Source organism: Martes martes (genome assembly GCF_963455335.1).
Source record: "Martes martes genome assembly, chromosome: 17".
Lineage (NCBI taxonomy): Eukaryota > Metazoa > Chordata > Mammalia > Carnivora > Mustelidae > Martes > Martes martes.
The window spans coordinates 4,105,501-4,123,256 of NC_137905.1; the positions used below are offsets into that span (position 1 = coordinate 4,105,501).

Sequence of the window (17,756 nt, forward strand, 5' to 3'; positions counted from 1 at the left end):
AGCCCCCATGGGGAGAGAGGCTGGCCATGTGGGAACACAGCAACGCTGCGGGGAGGAAGGGGACGTGCAAGGGTCCTGGGGCCACCATACCAAAACAAGTATTAATACGACAGAGGTTTATGCTACAGTCTGGAAGCCAGAGGTCCAAAATCAAGGTGGGGGCAGGGCTGAGCTCCCTCTGAGGGCTCCAGGGGAGGATCCTTCATGCCTCTTCCAGCTCCTGGTGTTGCTGGCCATCCTTGGCCAGTGGCCATGTCCCTCCAGTCTTAGCCCCTGTGTCAGACAGCCGTCTCCCTGGGTTTCTGCTTCCTCTTCTTATAAGGACACCAGTAGTTGGACTAGAGCTCATCCTACTCCAGCATGACTCATCTCAGCTAGTTCTATCTGCAAAGACCCTCTTTCCAAATAAGGTCACTTCCGGAGGTTCCAGGGGGACATTTTGGGGGAGACGCTATTCAATTCAGCACAGCCCCAAGAGTGAAGGGGGCCAAGAACCTGAGAGGGACGGGACCCGGTGCGCAGAGTGGGGGGCACAGGAGCCCCTGCCCTGCCCAGCATCCTGCAGGGGTGAGCCTAAGGGCACACAGGGCAGACCGAAGTGTAGGGAGCGGGCAGGCAGCAGCACAGGGCGGTGGGCACCCAAGACCCACTGCGGGGGAGCCGTCACCACCCTGGGCCACCCACGGAACCACTGTGGAAGTCTGGCCTTGCCCTGTCCCTTTACCATCACACCAGAGACTTCTTTTTGCTAACGAGAACCAGGCAACAAGGTACTGTCACGATCCCATTTTATAGGGGAGGTGACTTGCCCAAGGTCCCATAGCAGGGCTGGGTTCTGGGATTTAAACCTGTGTTTAGTGACTCTCAAGTCCTTGCTTTTATCTGTGCTTAAGAAAAAAAAAAAAAAAGCTCTCTACTCTGAAAACCTGCCGACGCACCAGGAGGAACAGACGCAGCCAGGGAATCCCGTGACAGCAGCCGCCGCCGGCGCTCGGCATGTTTGGACCACACCTGTCCCTCCGCCCGCCCATCCCTTACGGTGTTGGCACCTTCGTCCTTCTCTAGGTGAAACGTGCATGCGGTGAAAGGTACACAGCGTTCACTTAGTCAAACATGCACCTTAGTACAGCTTCATCATGTGGTCTGGGAATTCCTTTCGGGTTCTCTCTACTTTCTTACTTTTCTAACGATGAGCAAGAACTGCTTTTATAAATAAGGGGGAGAATAACAAGACGACGACTGAAATGTTAAAGAAGTCCCTTTGGGCTGGGGTCCCTGTCCCCTCCATTCAGCTACAAGGCTCCAGGACCCCCCAGATGGACTCTGTGCTTTCCCCTACAGCCCCTCCCCGGTAACCAGGTATCCTAGGACCCTGCCGGCCACTCCCAGAATTTGGGGGAAGGCTGGGCGGCAGCCCCTCATGGCTGAGCCCCAAGCAAGCTGCCCTAAATCCCATCTGTGCTGAGTCCTGGGGAACCCCCACACTGCCTGGCTCTACAGAACCTCCAACTTCAAACGAAGGATATGGGGGCTCTCTGGGACCCCTCCCCCCAGCCAGTGCGAGGCTGGAAAGGCTGGCCTGGGGAGAGGTTGCCAGGCAACCAGCTGGGGCTCCTCCCAGGGTGGCTGTGGGTGGCCATGTTGCCTGGCAACCAGGTGCCAGTGTCCCTGGAGCCCAGACCGCACAGCTGCGCCCAGCCCCGCCCGCTCCTCCCTGACTTGCAGGACCCCTGGGGCCCTGGCCTCATTCCCCTTGCCTAGGACAGCTGGAGCCTCCGGTCACAATGAGCATTGTTCTCTCCAGGTGAGTGGCCCTGCACTGGCCTGGGCTGGGAGGGAAGGGGAAGCAGGGTTTGGGGGGTCTGATGCACCAAGAGAGATGGGGCAGCCAGGCCTGCTGGGGCCAGGTGGTGGTAAAGGGTGCCCTCCTTCCCACAGCACCCCACCTCAAGGTCAAGGGAAGCCCAGGAAACCTTCCAGAATCTGGCCTCTGCTTCTCTAGCATTTATCATCCACAGCTCTGGGGCAGCCAAATTCACAGGATCCATTCCCTCTTTCCCTCATTTGGCTCCACCTGGGAAACCCCTCTCGGTGCCTCCAAGCCCCCCAGACCCTGTGCCCCTGTGGTATCGTCCCTGACGGCACTGCCTCTGGCTGGACCCTGTCAACGTGGCCGTGCAGCGTGCCCGCCCCTCCCCGTATGTTCTGACGCCTGGTTCCTCTGAGCATCTCGAACCCGAGGGTCCCTCCCAACCACTCCATGTGCTTTAAAAATGCAGGCCCTGCTAATAACAGGGAAACCGCCTACGCCCTGAGGGGAGGGCATATGGGACCTCTCTGGACTTTCCACTTAAGTGTTTTTCTGTCAACCTAAAACTGGTCCCCTAAAAAAGTTTAAGTTTTCTTTTAAACCTTCAGGCTTTGGAGAAGGGAGAGAATTTCAACAGCTCAGCATGGGGGAGGGGAGCAGAATCAGGCGTTTGGAGGGAAGGGGCCGTGGCAGCTAGAGGTGGTCGGAAGAGTAACTCCATCGGGAAGATCAAAGCCCCCTGGAGGGTCCCAGGGAGGCTCGGGCTGGATTTGGAGTCAAACCAGACTTTGCATTCCTGTCGGCGGCCTGAGCAGCCTCTCTCTCCACCCTGCTGGTCTCCCGCATCTGCCTGGATAGAACCATGTGCATGACAGGGGGAGGGGACCAGACACCCAGCAGGGGGGTGCTCGACAGCTAGATGGGTGGTGATGCAGGGGTGACCCTTGTGTCGCTGTCCTGACCTGCCAGAACAGCCTCTCAGGCCCCCTCCTCCCCAGGGACGGCCAGGTGAGGGTGATGGAGAACACCGTGACCAATGCCGAGAAGTACTTTGGCCAGTTCTGCTCGCTGCTGGCCGCCTACACCCGCAAGACGGCTCGGCTGCGGGACAAGGCGGATCAGCTCGTCAGACAGCTCACCGACTTCGCCAACACCGAGAACCCAGAGATGCGGGCCACCATGAGGAACTTCGCCGAGGACCTAGCCAAGGTGCAGGATTACCGGCAGGCCGAGGTAGGGGGGGTCGCCCGGGAGGGCCCCAGTCCCCTGACTGGGGTCGGGCCTGACGGTGGGAGCCGCACCGCCGGGGCCCCAGCTCAAGGACCTGCCTCTGCCAAAGGCATCCCCGAGGGGTGGACACTCACACCACTCTCGCCCTGGGGCCACGCCACCCTTTATGGGACCAAGAGCCTGGAGGCCTTGGGGCAGTTGGACGAAGGCCAGACAAGGCAGGGGGCCCCGGGAAGCCAGGCCTGAGGGCTGCAGCTGTGGGCTCCGTGAGTCCCAGGCAGGAGGCACATTCCAGGGCCCAGGACCCTGGCGGGTGAGGGCACGGAGGCAGCAGCGTGTTAGGGGGAGGACTAAAAATACACAGCACCTGCCAGCCCAGGAAAGCCTTGTGTGACTGCAGACAAGATCCAACCAGCTTTTCTTTTGAATAAGCACCAAACAGGACACACTGCAGGCCGTGAGTCGGGGCCCGCAGGTAGGACCCTCGCTCCCCAGCACAGCGGGACAGAAACCACCCCGCATGCATCATCTCAGGACAGGGGACCAGACGGCACCGTTGGTCCCACAGGACTTCCGAATTTCACTGGCAGCTGGGTGGCACCTGTGTCACAGATCGCCTCTCTCCCAAGGAAGAGTAAAACTTCTATCTCTGTTACCAGCAGGTCGGCAGAGCTTGGAGCCAGGCCCCAGAGCAAACTCCCCAGAGAGACACATCTTCCTTGATGTTGACGTTTCAAAGAGATGCCTGCCATTCCCAGCTTGTAAACCATCAAGAATCTTATTTAGCTTTCAAAAAGGTTTACATAAGTCCCAAAGGGACAGAGAAAGGGATTTACGGTTGCAGGTTTTCTAAAAGAAAATGCTGTAAGGAAAGCAAGGGGAGAAGTCCCTTTTCCTTTTGACTCCTGGGAAATTTATTATTATTTAAGATTTGTGTTTTACTCCAGCACGGTCATAAGCCTTGAAAAGGAAGAGGAAGGGGCTTGGTGGGGATTCCAGATCCCCTGGCCCATCTGGCATGCCAAGATTTCTGGGGATCCCCCTGCCACTGGTGCTCAAGGCATCAGCCTCACCTGTGAAGTTAGAAATGCCGAATCTTGGGCCACAACGAGGACGTGCCGATTCAGGACCCCTGGGGTGGTGGTGGGCAGTCAGGGTCTTAAGGAGCCCAAGGGAAAGGGATGGGGGGCTCCAAGGTCTGGCATTTAGGCATTGACTCAGGCGTGAGGCATCCCCCTCACAGACCCTGCTCTGCCCTCGGGGGCCGCACACAGCTTAGGAAGCTCTGAATCCGGGCTATTTCATGTTCCAAGTGAGTCTGTCTAGTCCCCTCAGCCAAGTCTTAAGGCAGGCTGGAGAACTGGGATCGCAGTGGCTCCCAGTATACCCATTTTACAGGTGAGGAAATAAGGCTCGTGAGATGAAAGGTATTACCCGAGCCTTTGGGAGGCAGAGCCCTGAGCGCCGGCGGGTGCTCACAACCCTAAGGGGCAAGGCAGGGTGGGTCTCAGGCTTCCAGGACCCCCCGCAGGCTCCTGCCATAGAGCACTCTCTAAACGCAGGCTGCAGGCCCCCAGGCTCCGTGCACCTCCCGGGTCCTGTCTGCTCTGACTCTCTGCATGTCCATGCTCCCCCAGGTCGAGAGGCTGGAGACCAAGGTCATCTGCCCCCTGAAACTCTATGGGGCGCACATCAAGCAGACACGGGTAAGCAGGGGGCCCTGCCCGATGGGGTCTGGCCTGCCTGGACCTCCAGGAAACAGCCTCCTCTTGCCTCTAGGCCGAGATCAAGAAATTCAAACAAGTCCAGAAGAACGAGATGAAACAACTGGAAAAGTTGGAGAAACTGAGGCAGAAGTCGCCTTCGGATCGGCAAATGATCGTATCCTTCCCCGGGGGTGGGGCCCGAGGCTGCTGGGCCAGGGTGGCCATTGCTCACTGGGGTCCCCTGGGTCAGGGCTGCTGGTTGATGTGGCTCCTTGACAGGATCCTTCTCAGTCCCAGGTGAGTGCCCCAGGTCTGTGTGGGAAGGCAGAATCTCATGCAGGGGACGAATGACCTCACGAAACCGCCAGGCGAGCTTGTGCGTGGCTGCTCGGGATGCAGGTCAGAGGTGCAAGGCAAGCAGTGGGCCGGGGGTCCGGAGACCTGGGCTCTGTCCCCTCGTTCACACTGTTCAGTAAGCCGGGAAGTCACCCCCTCCGTGCCCCCACCTCCTTATCAGAGCTACTTACTGAATGCTAACCGGATGTGGGCACCTCTAGCCTCATGCCCATTGTCTAGATGAGGAAACCGAGACCAAGAAAAGGGATCTGCTCAAGGTCACACAAGGGAGGCCGGGGCGAACCCAGAACTCCATTCTGAGGGTGTCTGACTCTAAAATCCAGGTTCGTCGTGTGCCTGGCCAGGAGCTGGGTCAGGTGAATTACTTGATTACCTAAAAACATTCCACAGGCAGGAATTATTACTGAAAGCGGAGCACCTGTTACAACAGTTCAGCAGGTGCCCGCTGTTTAATCCCTACAACCCTGCGAGGCACCTGTTATTACTGCCCCCTGCTTATAAGCAAAGGAATGGAGGCTCAGAGAGGTTTAGTGACTTGCCCAGGGTCACCCAGCTAGGAAGCAGGTCTGTCCAAGCATCGCCTGGCCCTTTCACCATGGTCCTACTCGGCCTTTCCTTCGATGACCAAATTGGCAAGAGATGTCACGAGGTAGGAGAGATGACCCAAGGGAAGAATGGAAAATGACCCAGAGTAGGGTCTACAGGCAGGAAGCGCCCCGTGACCCTTCTGCCTCTGGAGCCAGGCGGAGACCGGTGTGCAGAGGGCCTCCGTGGATGCCAGCCGCATCACCCACCAGCTGGAGGAGGTGATCGACACCTTCCAGAAGCAGAAGCTGAAGGACCTGCAGGTAGTAGGCTCAGCCCTGCGTCCGAAGTGCTCTGGCCTCACGTCAGAGTGTCTGCATACACGCATGTGTGTGTGCATCTGTGTATGTGTGTATGAGCTTGTATACATCTGTGTGAGCATGCAAGCACGTGTGCCCATGGCGTGTGTGTGAGCACATATGTGTGCACATCTGTTTGCCCAGACGGCTCTGGAGCCAGGGCTCCCGGGACAGTTTATCTTGGCCTAATCCTGGCTGCAGGGAGAAGGCCCTTCCTCTGAGCCCCCAGACCCAGCTCCCCACCAGGAGAATTTGGCAGACTTTGTCCCCACAACCCCCTCCAAGCCCACACAAGGACCCACAGCCTTTGCTCTGACTTCCTCCTCCTTTCTTTGCCCGCCCCCCCCCCTCCCCGAGCAAGCCATGGTTCGGCGCAGCACAGGGGCAGAGCCTCCTTCCCACGCCCTGCAGTGCAACCCAGGCTCCTGGGCCCAGAGCCCCAGCTGGTCACAGAGACCCCTGCACCCATTCTCAACACCCCCCCACTCCCAAGTTGCAGCCCCAGGGATCTCACCAAAGGCAGCTGCAAACTGTCCCTCCTGGGTTAAATGCCCTCCTATGACTTCCCTTACTCGAAGGATAAAGGTAGAATTCCTCCCCAAGTCTCCGGAGGCCCCAGCCCAGCCTTATCTGGGACACATCAATCCAAGCTCAAGTGTACCGAACCCCAACACACCTCAGTGCCTTTGCACAGGCTGTGCCCTCTGCTAGGAAGGCTTTGCCCACACTCTGCATCAAGTTAACACCTCATCTTCAGGGAAACTCACCTGGACCCCCAGGCCAGTCCAGCCCTGATGTTAATTCATGGCTCTGCTCCCTCTGGGGACAGCGGTCTCAGGGGGATGGGTTAATTGTATCTTTAATTCACTCATTAATCAAGCGAACGTTGAACACCTACAATGTGCCAGGCACCGTGCCAGAAAGCAAGGCCCCTGTCCTCATGAGCTGACAACTTGGGGAAGACCCATGACACATGCTAATCATTATGGAGTGAAGAGTGGGGGGGGCTGCACCTTGCAGTTCCAAGCCTGCCCCTCGTACTGCATCTGTGCCACGCAGCACGCACGCGTGGGGCATGACGTGGCGCCTGCCTGCCGTGTCCCCTGCTGGGTCCCCGCACCGGGTCCAGGGCCTGGCACTTTGAGTACTCAGTCAGTATTTGGGAAACGAATGCACAAGGACAGAACCCGGGGTGATGAGTGCTCTGCCATCCCTGCTGCAGGCGGGACCTAAACTACCAGCGGGCCATTATTAAGCACTTGATGTTTATGCGGCCTGAAAGCAGGGCTCTGTGGGGCGCCAGGAAGAGTTTGTTCGGGAGGAGAGTTGAGATTGGGCTTCTGCAGTTACGGGCCAGCGGACTCATGCAGTGTAAGACAGGCATCCTCTAAACTTTGGGGACTAAGTTTGTAAGGGGCACTTATCCAAGCCCTGAGAGAGCTCTCCCAGTTCTGAGAGAGCAGAAACTCAGAACTGGGGATGATGACGGTCACCGCATCGGGTCTAGGTCCCATGTCTAATAAAATGATCATAGTCACAAAGCACTCTGGCTCTTGTGAAACAGGTAAGGATGCTTTTGTACAGGGGTTCGCGGAGCTGAGCAGGCAGCAGGAATCCCCTGGAGGGCTGAAAACGCAGATCCCCCCACGACGGGCCCACCGCGGAGTCCATTCTGTGGGGCTGCGTGGGGCTATGTCCTGCCGGGGCCCAGAGCCAAGTAGGAGCCTCTGCGGAGGCCTGGTACGCGGGAGGGGCCCTCGCTGCGGCCGGCCGTGCTGGAGGGGCTCTGTCAGAGCTTGCTGAGCTGAGCAGAACCGTCTGATCGAGAGGAGCCCATATTACATTTGGATGAGCTGGCCTGTCCGGTGGTGAGGCGCCTCCGGGAAGATCCACCCCTAGCCCACGGGTGACAGAGGCCAGAGGTATCGTAGCTGTCCCCTTGCAAACACCGTCCCTCAGTGTGAGAGAAGCAAAGGCTGTGCAGAGGAGCCCAGGTGAGAGAGCAGAGCAGAGCAGAGGACGCCCCCCAGGAAGCCTTCACCAGGAAACAAGCCCTCTGTGTTTCCAGAACAATTCCCGTGCGAGGCGGCTTCTGAATGGGAATGTATAGTCTGTTCAAACAAAATAAATTAAAAGGAACACGGGCCTAGGACCTGTCCCCATGAGACTAACTAACAGCCCCCACCCCTATTTGTCCACATTCACAGTGACCCCAGGACTCCCCTTATGACGGTGCTGCTTATGTGATTCGGGCCTCTCTTCCCACAGAAAATTTTTTCAGACTTTGTCACCATCGAGATGGTCTTCCACGCCAAAGCAGTGGAGGTGTATTCCAGTGCCTTCCAGATCCTGGAGAGCTACGACCTGGAGAGAGATCTGGAGGTATACCCCGCAAGTGCCCCAGTTTCTACTTGACGGTGTGGGGCTCAATTTCATTTTAGGTATCTTGATAGAAACCATTTTTATCGGCAACACTTTGCCATGGTGGTAATTTTGAAGACTCATTCTGATGAATTCTTTTAAATATCTGCCCCTGGGTGCCACAACTAGAGGTGGGGTGATTTTTCCCAAGTCTGTCATTCAGGAATCAAGTTCAGCATCTCTTGGGTGTTTAAAAACAAGCAGAGAAGTTCACAGTGACAAAGAGCATCCCAGGCCGATGATGGCTATACTCTGATGGGGACGAATTGCTTATCATCCCACCCGATCTGATGAGTACCTAGCACTCACTCATTTAGCTATGACCAACCGTGCCAGTCCCAGAGCCCTCAAACAGCTATGGCTCACTGGGATTCTCTTTCGTGATTCCGGGGCTGGTGGGCTCAGCTGGGTGCTCTTACGCAGGTCTTTCCTGGGTTTCCAGCTGGTCGGTGGCTGCAGCTAGAGTCATGTTGAAGGCTCCCTCTCCCATATCTGGGAGATGATGGCTGTTATCTGCGTACAGGACAGGCCTCTTGGTTTGCAGTGTTCGGGAAAAAATGAAAATGTGGGCCTATCGTTCAGTGATTATTAAGAACTTCAAGAGACTGACAGCAGGGTATTAGACCAAACACAGGGCACATCCAAGCTTGGGGTCCTGGGCCACTTACTCCAGGAGCCACACATCCACATGGCCCCACCTGCCTGGGTCCACTGGGGTCCACAGCCCAAATGCCTGCCTCCCTCAGGCCTCTCCAGCTGGCGTGGGCTTCCTCACAGCCTGACAGCTGGTCTAAAGCAAGCACCCTGGGGCGCCTGGGTGGTTCAGTGTTTTCAGTGTCTGACCCTTGGTTTCTGCTCAGGTCACCTTCTTCCCTCCCCTCCCTCCACCACCCCGCTTCCCTGCTCCTTCCTTCGTTTCCTGATTGGAAACAGCCCATCCCGGTCTCTCCTGGGCAGGATTTTAGAACCAAGATGCATGGGGTTTACGGACACTATGATGCTCGGCCATTCAAGGATACCACGCCCTCCCCAGCTGTCCCGTGGGCTCTCACTGGCCAGGTGAGCACTGAGGGTGGGAGAGTGAATCCTGTGACGGGGAGAGGCCATCTGAGGACAGGGATTTGCACGAGGTCCTGAGGAGGAGTCCCTGCTTCGGGAGTGTGGAGACCAGCCCCAGGGTCTGACCTGGACGGGCTCGGAAGTGGAATCAGTAACACACATCACCAGGCAGTGCAGCCATCATGTGTCCTGAGCGCCCCCTAGAGGCAGCCTGGAGTGTGTCCACGTGAGAAGCAAGGGCTCTAGCCAGGTCACTCCTGTTTCCCGGCCCCCAGGGCCCATGGGTTTCAGAAGTCTGAATTTCTCAGATTTTGGGAGAGTCCTATGGTACATATACTCCACGTTCTCCTACAAGCTCAGCAAAGCACATTTCTATTCCTTCAGGAAGACCTCTGAGTGCTCAACCAAGTAAGACGGAGACTCTAAGCGGCCTCGTGCCAGTCAGGGGAGGTTTAGTCACTCAGTGAGTTGGGGGGCCAGGGGAACCTCGCCCCACAGTGGAGGGGGCAGGCTTCCTGGATAATTCTCTCTAAAGGCGGTGAACCAAGTACAGCCCCCAGCGAGGATTTGGGTCCAAATCCACGGCTCCCAAGCCGTGTGACCTCAGGAAAGTGCCTTAACCTTTCTGTGCCTCAGATTCCTCCCCTGCAAAGTAGGGCTAATAGCAGGACCCCCTCATAGGGTTGTGGCGAGTACTAGGCAAGCAGAGCTCCAGGGAGCTCTTAGAAAGTGCTCCACCCGTGCCGCTGCCCTTAGTACTACTGATGCTGTTGCTGTGCTGATGGCTATTACCATTCAGAGCACTCAGACCACCATACGGAGCCAGAGGAGAGACGACGGGGAGGAGGAGAGCGCGGAACACTCTGATGAGGAGGACCCCGTGGAGGACCTCAGGGGGCGGGGGCAGGCACCCCAGCAATAGGACCGCAGCTCCCCTGTCAGAAAGACAGGGGCTGACCCTGGGTGCTCAGGGCTGGGGTGGGCTGGAGGCTCTGCTGGGTCCCCGCCCTGGGTGAGTCCCGTGTCCTCCGAGCCTCTGTTTCCTCGTCTGTGCAACAGGGACGATGTCGCTCACCTGACAAGTCACTCCGGGAATCCATAGGCCTAGCCTCTGTGGCACACCACTGGTGCTCAATAAATGCGGGGTGCCTCTTAACCTGAATCGTGCTGGGTCTCACTTCCCACCTTATGACCTGGGGACTCGGATGTCTAAGCCCTTGCTGATTCTGAGAACAGGGCAGATTCGTCTCCCAGGGATGCTTGAACAAAGCACGGTGAACTCGGGGCTCAAACAGCAGGAAGTTTCTCTCTCATGGCTCTGGGGGCCTGACGTCTGAGATCAAGATGCGGGCAGAGTGGGCGGCTGCTGACGCCGTAGGGCGCAGGTGCTCTGGGCCACTCCCCTAGCCTTCGGAGCCTGCTGGCCATCTTTGGCCTCCCTTGGCTTAGATCTCTGTCTTCATGCTCACATGGCACCCGCCCCGTGCGTGTGTCTGGGTCCAAATTCCCTCTCTTTATAAAGACACCAGCCTTATTGGAGTAATAGACCCAGGGTGACCTCATCCTAACTAATTATATCTACAAAGACTCTGTTTCCAAATAAAGCCACATTGTGAGGCAATAGGAGTTATGATTTCAACATAGGAGTTGTGGGGGGACATGAGTCACCCCTAAGACATGGCCATGATATGCGGGGATAATCTTGGGACCAGGGACACATCGCAGAAGTTTAGGGAGGTGGAGGGTTGACGAAGGTGAAGGAAGGAGGCGAGGACCATGATTTTCTTAACAAAGTGGGGAACACAAAGCCTTCATGGGATCATTGCGGGACAAACAGCGGCACCACGGTGACTTCTATTAACCCAACCAAATCCAGCTCCATGGCATCTCCTCAGGGAAGCCCACCCTGATTCTACCAGGGAGAACACTCATTCCAAAAATAACTGAAACATTCTCTATTTTCTATATAATAGATAATTGGTAAAAACAATGTGTAGATTATATCTCACACGTAGTCACATTTTATTTTATTTTATTATTATTTTTTTTTAGATTTTGTTTTTATTCATTTATTTGACAGAGAGAGATCACAAGTAGGCAGAGAGGCAGGCAGAGAGAGAGGAGGAAGCAGGCTTCCTGCTGAGCAGAGAGCCCGATGCGGGGCTCGATCCCAGTACCCCGGGATCATGACCCGAGCCGAAGGCAGAGGCTTTAACCCACTGAGCCACCCAGGCGCCCCCGTAGTCACATTTTAAACTATATACTGTATCTCATACTTTTATATGCCTATGTACGTGCACACACACACACACAACTACACACACACAAATGTACATCTTCCTCAGCCTCAGCTGTGTCCAAACCCCAGATGGCCTTGCTTATTCACCTGGCGGGCTGGAGCCCGGGGGGGCACCTGGTACACAGTAAGCGCTCATCCCTTCTGGCTCTGACCCCAGTGCCCCCAACAGACTGATGGTTCCTAATTCCAGGGCTGGACTCAGCCAGAGCCTTCCTTGCCACCATCTGTGTGGATGGTCACTTGGGAAGTGGCAGAAAAGTTCAGAGCTTCTCTCTTTTGGGGCCCCAGAGGCGGAGGGGCTGGAAGGAGCATGACTTTGGGGGCTCTCTGCACGACTGGACTTGGATGGCCCCCCTCCTGGGTACGTTTCGCTTCTTCTCTCCTCCTCACGGAGGGGGAGCTCACCCACCGCATGCCAGGGCAACTTCTGCAGGTGTCCGCGTGCAGAGAGAACGCACGGGCCCGGCCACCCGCGGGAAGGACTGGCCGGGTGAGTGGGAGCCTCGTCCAGGGACAGCGGGACCGGGGAGCCGCTGCTGCAGGGGAGTGGGACTGCGGGGCGCAGGAGGGCCGCGGGCACCGTGGCGAACACGCAGGAGGCCGCTGCGGGCAGTGCTCCGACGGTTCAAGGGGAAACCCTACTCGGGGAAGGCACTGGCCTCCTGATTCAGGCGCGGAGGGGGCAGGCCTGCACCCTGCAAACGGCCGGGCCGGCCAAGGACGCGGCGGACGGTGCCCACGGGCTGGAGGAATCCACACCACCAGCGTCTACACTACCCAACTCAGCCGGACTCAGCGTGGCCCCCGGCGAAGTCCAAGGCAGCTTCCAGGGACACCACTTACGACCCAAAGGCCGTGGAGCCCGAGGAGCCCCACAGGCTGGAGGCCTCCTGCTCCCGCGCGAACCGCACGCCCGTCCGCAGCCACCCGAGCGCACAGGCCGCGCGGCGGGCCGAGGCCACCGGGGACCCACGAGGCACGGTGCCGCGCCCACGGGCCCATCGCCACAGCCACGCGGGACGCGCACTCCCGCCGCCGCCGCCACCGGACCAGCCCGCAGGCTCCGCACCCGGCGCGTCCCCGCGCAGCCAACGCACGGGCCGGCCGACCCGACGGGCACGCGCGGGATGCTGGCCCCGCCCCCGCCCCGAGCGTCCTCCCCCCCCCCCCGCGTCCTCCCCTCCTCCTCCCACGCCCTCGCCTGCTTCTCCTCCCGCGTCCTCCTCGCCTCACCTCCTCCTCCTGCGTCCTCGCCGCCTCAGCGTCCTCACCTCCTCCCGTCAGCCCGCACGTGGAGACAGTGCGGGGGCGGGAACACGCATGCGCCCTGCAAGGCGGCAGGGGAGGCTCGGCTGCCCCCTGCCGGCCCTCCGGGGCAGTGCAGGACGCCCAGCCGCAGCTCCGTGTCCCTCAGGCCGGCGGATTCCCCCAGGTGTGGAAATTCAAACCGGACGGACCCGAGGACCCCATGCCTTATCCAAAGCCGGCTAAGGGACAATTACTTGGAAACCGTAGAGAAGGACGTGAATGCAGCTACAACTTCACGACGGACACCAAGATTCCCTCAGAACCGCCCACTGCTACAGTTCGAATGCGAATCCCTAACGGTTCTAGAACAAACACACAAGACAGTGTGCAGGACCCCGGGTTTGGTGACAACACAACTAACACAAAACACCGAAAGACGATCCCCCCCCCCACGTCGGTGATGTGTACGTTGTAAAATTAAGCCTCCCACTCCTTGCAAGACCTTGTTCGGGGAACCAGAAGACGAGCCACAGACGGAGAGAAAATATTTGCAAAATCCACGTCGACAAAGGATTTGTACTCAAAATACGCAAAGAACTCCCATCACTCCACAGTAGGGAGACAGCCCACCCCATCCAAGGCCGGTACAGGTCTGGACAGACACCTCAGCAGAGAAGACAGGGGTCAAGCGCGTTACCAACCGAGAGAGGCCCACGTCGGGCATTAGGGAATCCGGGCTTAGAGCAGCCATGAGCTGGCCTCCCTCTCGGAACGCTGAACACCAGAACAAGGACATGGACAGGACCCGTCGCGGGAGGCTGAGGCACAGGAACGCTTCTGCTAAAATACAAAATTCAGCCAAATAAATTAGAGGATCTGGTTGGCCTTATTAAGTGACTCATAAACTGGGCAGCAGCACCCCCTCCAGGAAACAGAGGGGTGACCCCTCGGGGCTTCCATGAAGTCAGGGGGAGAAAGGTTACAAACCACAAGGAACACCATTTGAAAGCCTCCCTGTTTAAATTTTATATTTAGTTTTGTGAATCTTGAGTAAGAGGCTTTAAATTTAAATTTAAACACAAATCCCACCCTTGGCTGGTGCACCCCCCCCCCCCAGCACAACAGGAAGAGTCAGAGGGGACAGCCTGGGGTTGGGAGCACCCACCACCCAGGTCAACCCTTTATGTTCAGCTAACAGGGGGGAGGTGTTCTCCAGACTGGCTGGGAGACCTGGGGACATGGAAGTCAGGCCCTCACCCCAGGGAGCATGCCCCGTCTTGCCCCTGAACCTCCCTCAGGCTGAGGACCCTTCCCCCAGGCCCTTCACGGCTCCCCAGATTCACCTCCCTCATCCGTTTAGGCCAGAGATTTAGAATGTGGCTGCCGACCTCTTACGATCCGAAAAAGAGAAAAGCCCCAACATTTCACAAAACACATCTGTCCAACCACACCGGAAAGGACTGATAAAGGTACCCCGCTCCTGCCAGGTAGGAGATGCTATTGGGTTCCACCGACAGTCCCCACCCCAAGCCCCCAAAACACAGGAGGGGGGCAGCTGGGGCTCAGAGGAAGAACAGGATCGGGATTCCAGCCAGAAGGGACGTCGGGCCCCCTGCAGGCCCGGACGGAGGTCCCGTTCACAGTCGCCACTCCGCCAGCACAGACCCCCTTTCACGCCCCTGAGAAGATTGCCAATTCTCCAAGAAGGCCTCACCGATAGGCGAAAACAAAAATTAAACAGACCAGCTTTTTTTTTTTTTTTTAAGATAATTTATTTAAGTTTCCACCTTCTGGCAACCCGAGGTGCAATATAGAGACATAGATTTTTTTTTCACAGGAAACAGTTTTGATTTTTGCACTGTTCTGAGATCTGCCACCTTGAAACTTCCTCAGCCTTAAAATACTGTTTGCAGGACATCACCTGGTGGGACACGGGATTGCATAAGGGGCACACCAACACCTGCGTCACGGAACCCTACTTTGGGGCCACTAAAGGCAAGGTCTGGGTGGGGCAACGGCAAATGTGGGGTCCAAGACCGGCTGGCTGAAGGAGAGAACGCATTAATGCAGGCGTGTAAACCATCCCCGAGGGCCCCAGCAGAGGCCGAGGTTTGTAACAAAGGCAGCAGGCGGGCCTTGTCCTAACACATTAACGTATTTGAAGGGGATCTATGTCTAATGTCTGAATTTCTAGCATTTCCTAATGCTCAAAGGTTTGGCTTGTCTTCTTTAAGATGCCTTAAGGACGGGACAGACCCAGGCTCGCTCATGACCTTGCAGAGGAAGCTAACCCACGCTGTCTCTGGCACAGGAGAGACCAGGAGCACACCTGTGTCAGCGCTGGGGGACAACGCCCGAAGTGCCTTCTTCCCATTTTCACGAGCACACATCCAGGACTAAGGAGGGAACATGTACAGCCCCCCAATTCTAGGACTGACCCGTGGCTCAAGGGGGATTTACCAACAGGTGGTCTCTTTAGCTAAAGTGCAGACCTCTTTGGGGGCAGCTCAGGAGGGCTCCAGGTGGTGGTGGGCTCTGCTCAGACTCTACCGTGTCAAAGCCTTGGAGTCTGGGGCTTTTGAGGATCTGAGATCCCCCCATCTTTGGACACCCCGTGGCAGGCGTGTGTGGAAGAGACAGGAAGATGGGCAAACCCAGACTGACTGATGCTCTTCTAGAAATGAAAAGTTTATCCCTTTCCATTAGTAACCAAGAGACCTGCTCTGAGAACGCTGCCCCAGTTGAATCTGAGGGACACGGGAGTCGGCTGGACACAGCTGGGGTGGGGCTCCATTCCTGAGCTCTGGTCGACTCGGGGAGCCGAGGCCAGCGCCCAGGGAACAGAGCACCCCGGCTCCCAGGAGACCCTTCCATTCCTCCCCAAAGAGCACGAGACTCTCTGCCCCAGGGACATCAAGGGACACCAATGAGGTCCCACCAGAGCCTGCCATGGAGGACAGTCTTAGCATCAAGCATATTTGCTGAAGGGGAACCATCTGAAAATGACCCATGCAGCATTTGTTATTGGGTCAGTCAGCAAGCCCCTATTCCCAGCCCCACGATGACAAGGACGCAGGACACCGGTGGCCTGTGTGGCTTTGCCCGGGGTCTGAACATTGCACATTGCTCAGCTAGGGGTGCTTCCAGCCCATCCAGTTTCCTTTTTGGTGAAACTCATCCCCGAGAGTCATAAGGAATAAATGATTTATAGGGAAGCTAGGGGAAGGCAGCAGAGACATGAGAGCGAGGGTTCAGAACTACAAGGCTTGGGGGCTGGGGGATACGAGGGACCCCCACCCGGCAGCTGGTCCTTGACTGAAGACGGGGAGAGAAGAGAGCAGCCTGAACCGGTCTGAGCGCTGTAACCCCCTCTCCGCAGGCTGGGGCCGGGCCTCCCTGCTCTGGACAGATCCTCCTTCCCAACCTTCCTCACTGTCCCAGGAAAAGGGCTCCCCCCAGCCTCCACCCCACTGCCAGGAGTCTGCAGTTTTAGGTCATCTGGTAATAACACCGATGGGCCCACCCGTCGTCAGCCAACAGCGAGGCTGCTGGAGTGTGCCCGAGGGTCCGGCCTGCAGCTTGCGGCCCGGACAGGCAGTCACGGGCCAACCTGCCCCCAGGTGGCCTCTTGGCTCACCCGAACATCCCAGATTTTAATTTGGGTACAGAACTCAGGAAATGGGACTCTTTCCGGTCCTCCTTTTGGTAATGTAAGAACTTAGCAAACCTTCCCCCTTTTTTTGGCAACAGGAAATCAGAGTTCACTCCATGTTACTGTACAAGTAACTTAGGGTATCAGAATCCGGTTCTCCTACCTTTGGTTCAACACACATGCTCACACACAAGGCAGATGCAATCCAAATTACTAACGTGCCCCCTCACCCCGCACACCCACCGATATTGCTAAAATGAAAACAACGGCTAAACACATACAGGGCCGCATCTTGGGGCACCCGGGTGGTTCAGTCAGTTAAGCATCTGACTCCTGATTTTGGATCAGGTGATGATCTCAAGGTTGTGAGACTGAGCCCCGCCTCGGGCTCCGCACTGGGCGTGGGGTCTGCCTGGGATTCTCTCTCTCCCTCAGCGCCCGCCCCACCTTCAAAAGCTGCAACTCAACATCATCCTGTTTGCCAAGCAGGGAACTTTTTATTTCAGAGGATTGGCCGTCCAGGTTCTCTGTGATGTGCACAGCCCTGGCGGACAGCCAGCAGAAAGTCTGAACCACCCGTGATGAGGGGCGAGACTCCTGGCTTTGGACACTCCACCTGCCGGGACGGGAAGCTCTCTTCTAGGATTCGATCTGACCCTTCCTACATCGAGTCTACGGTTCCTGAGTTGACAGGAAGGGCTTGCAGAGCTCTCACACCAGCGTGTCCCTGTGTGTGCAGCAGACGGAGACCTCTCCACACTCTGGGACCTCTGAGAGTGTCCCCTGTCAGTCTGCTCTGGCCGGGCCCTGGAGGGGGGAGACCGTGTCACAGGGACCCAGGGCATCTCAGCAGGGCAAGCTGCCAGACTTCTTTCCAGGGACGAAACTCCTCCAAGTGGCAGTGGCCAGAGGCATCGAGGAGGGCCCAGGTCTCGGCACGGTCTGAGCCAACTGGGCAGCCCAACCCCACTCTGCCAGCCACATCCAGAAGAACAAGCCATGGGAGGAGAGAAAACCCCAAGCGGTCCTTGCTTCCACATTCAAATGCTATTTCAGGAGGCCTACAGGGGGGAATCAACCTCTCAAGATC

General features: G+C 57.3%; 1 protein-coding gene across 1 annotated transcript in view; it reads left to right on the forward strand.

Moving 5' to 3' along the window:
• Window positions 1-10,389, forward strand: part of CIBAR2 (CBY1 interacting BAR domain containing 2) — a gene marked incomplete at both ends in the record, with an annotated part of 57,608 nt that extends 47,219 nt beyond the window's left edge. The window contains 7 exons of the mRNA XM_080827783.1: window positions 2,809-3,043; window positions 4,678-4,746; window positions 4,820-4,921; window positions 5,847-5,951; window positions 8,256-8,369; window positions 9,366-9,467; window positions 10,267-10,389. Of these exons, the coding sequence (XP_080683909.1) occupies window positions 2,809-3,043; window positions 4,678-4,746; window positions 4,820-4,921; window positions 5,847-5,951; window positions 8,256-8,369; window positions 9,366-9,467; window positions 10,267-10,389 (850 nt within the window). The remainder of the gene's footprint in view (window positions 1-2,808; window positions 3,044-4,677; window positions 4,747-4,819; window positions 4,922-5,846; window positions 5,952-8,255; window positions 8,370-9,365; window positions 9,468-10,266) is intronic.
• Between the last annotated feature and the right edge of the window lie 7,367 nt (window positions 10,390-17,756).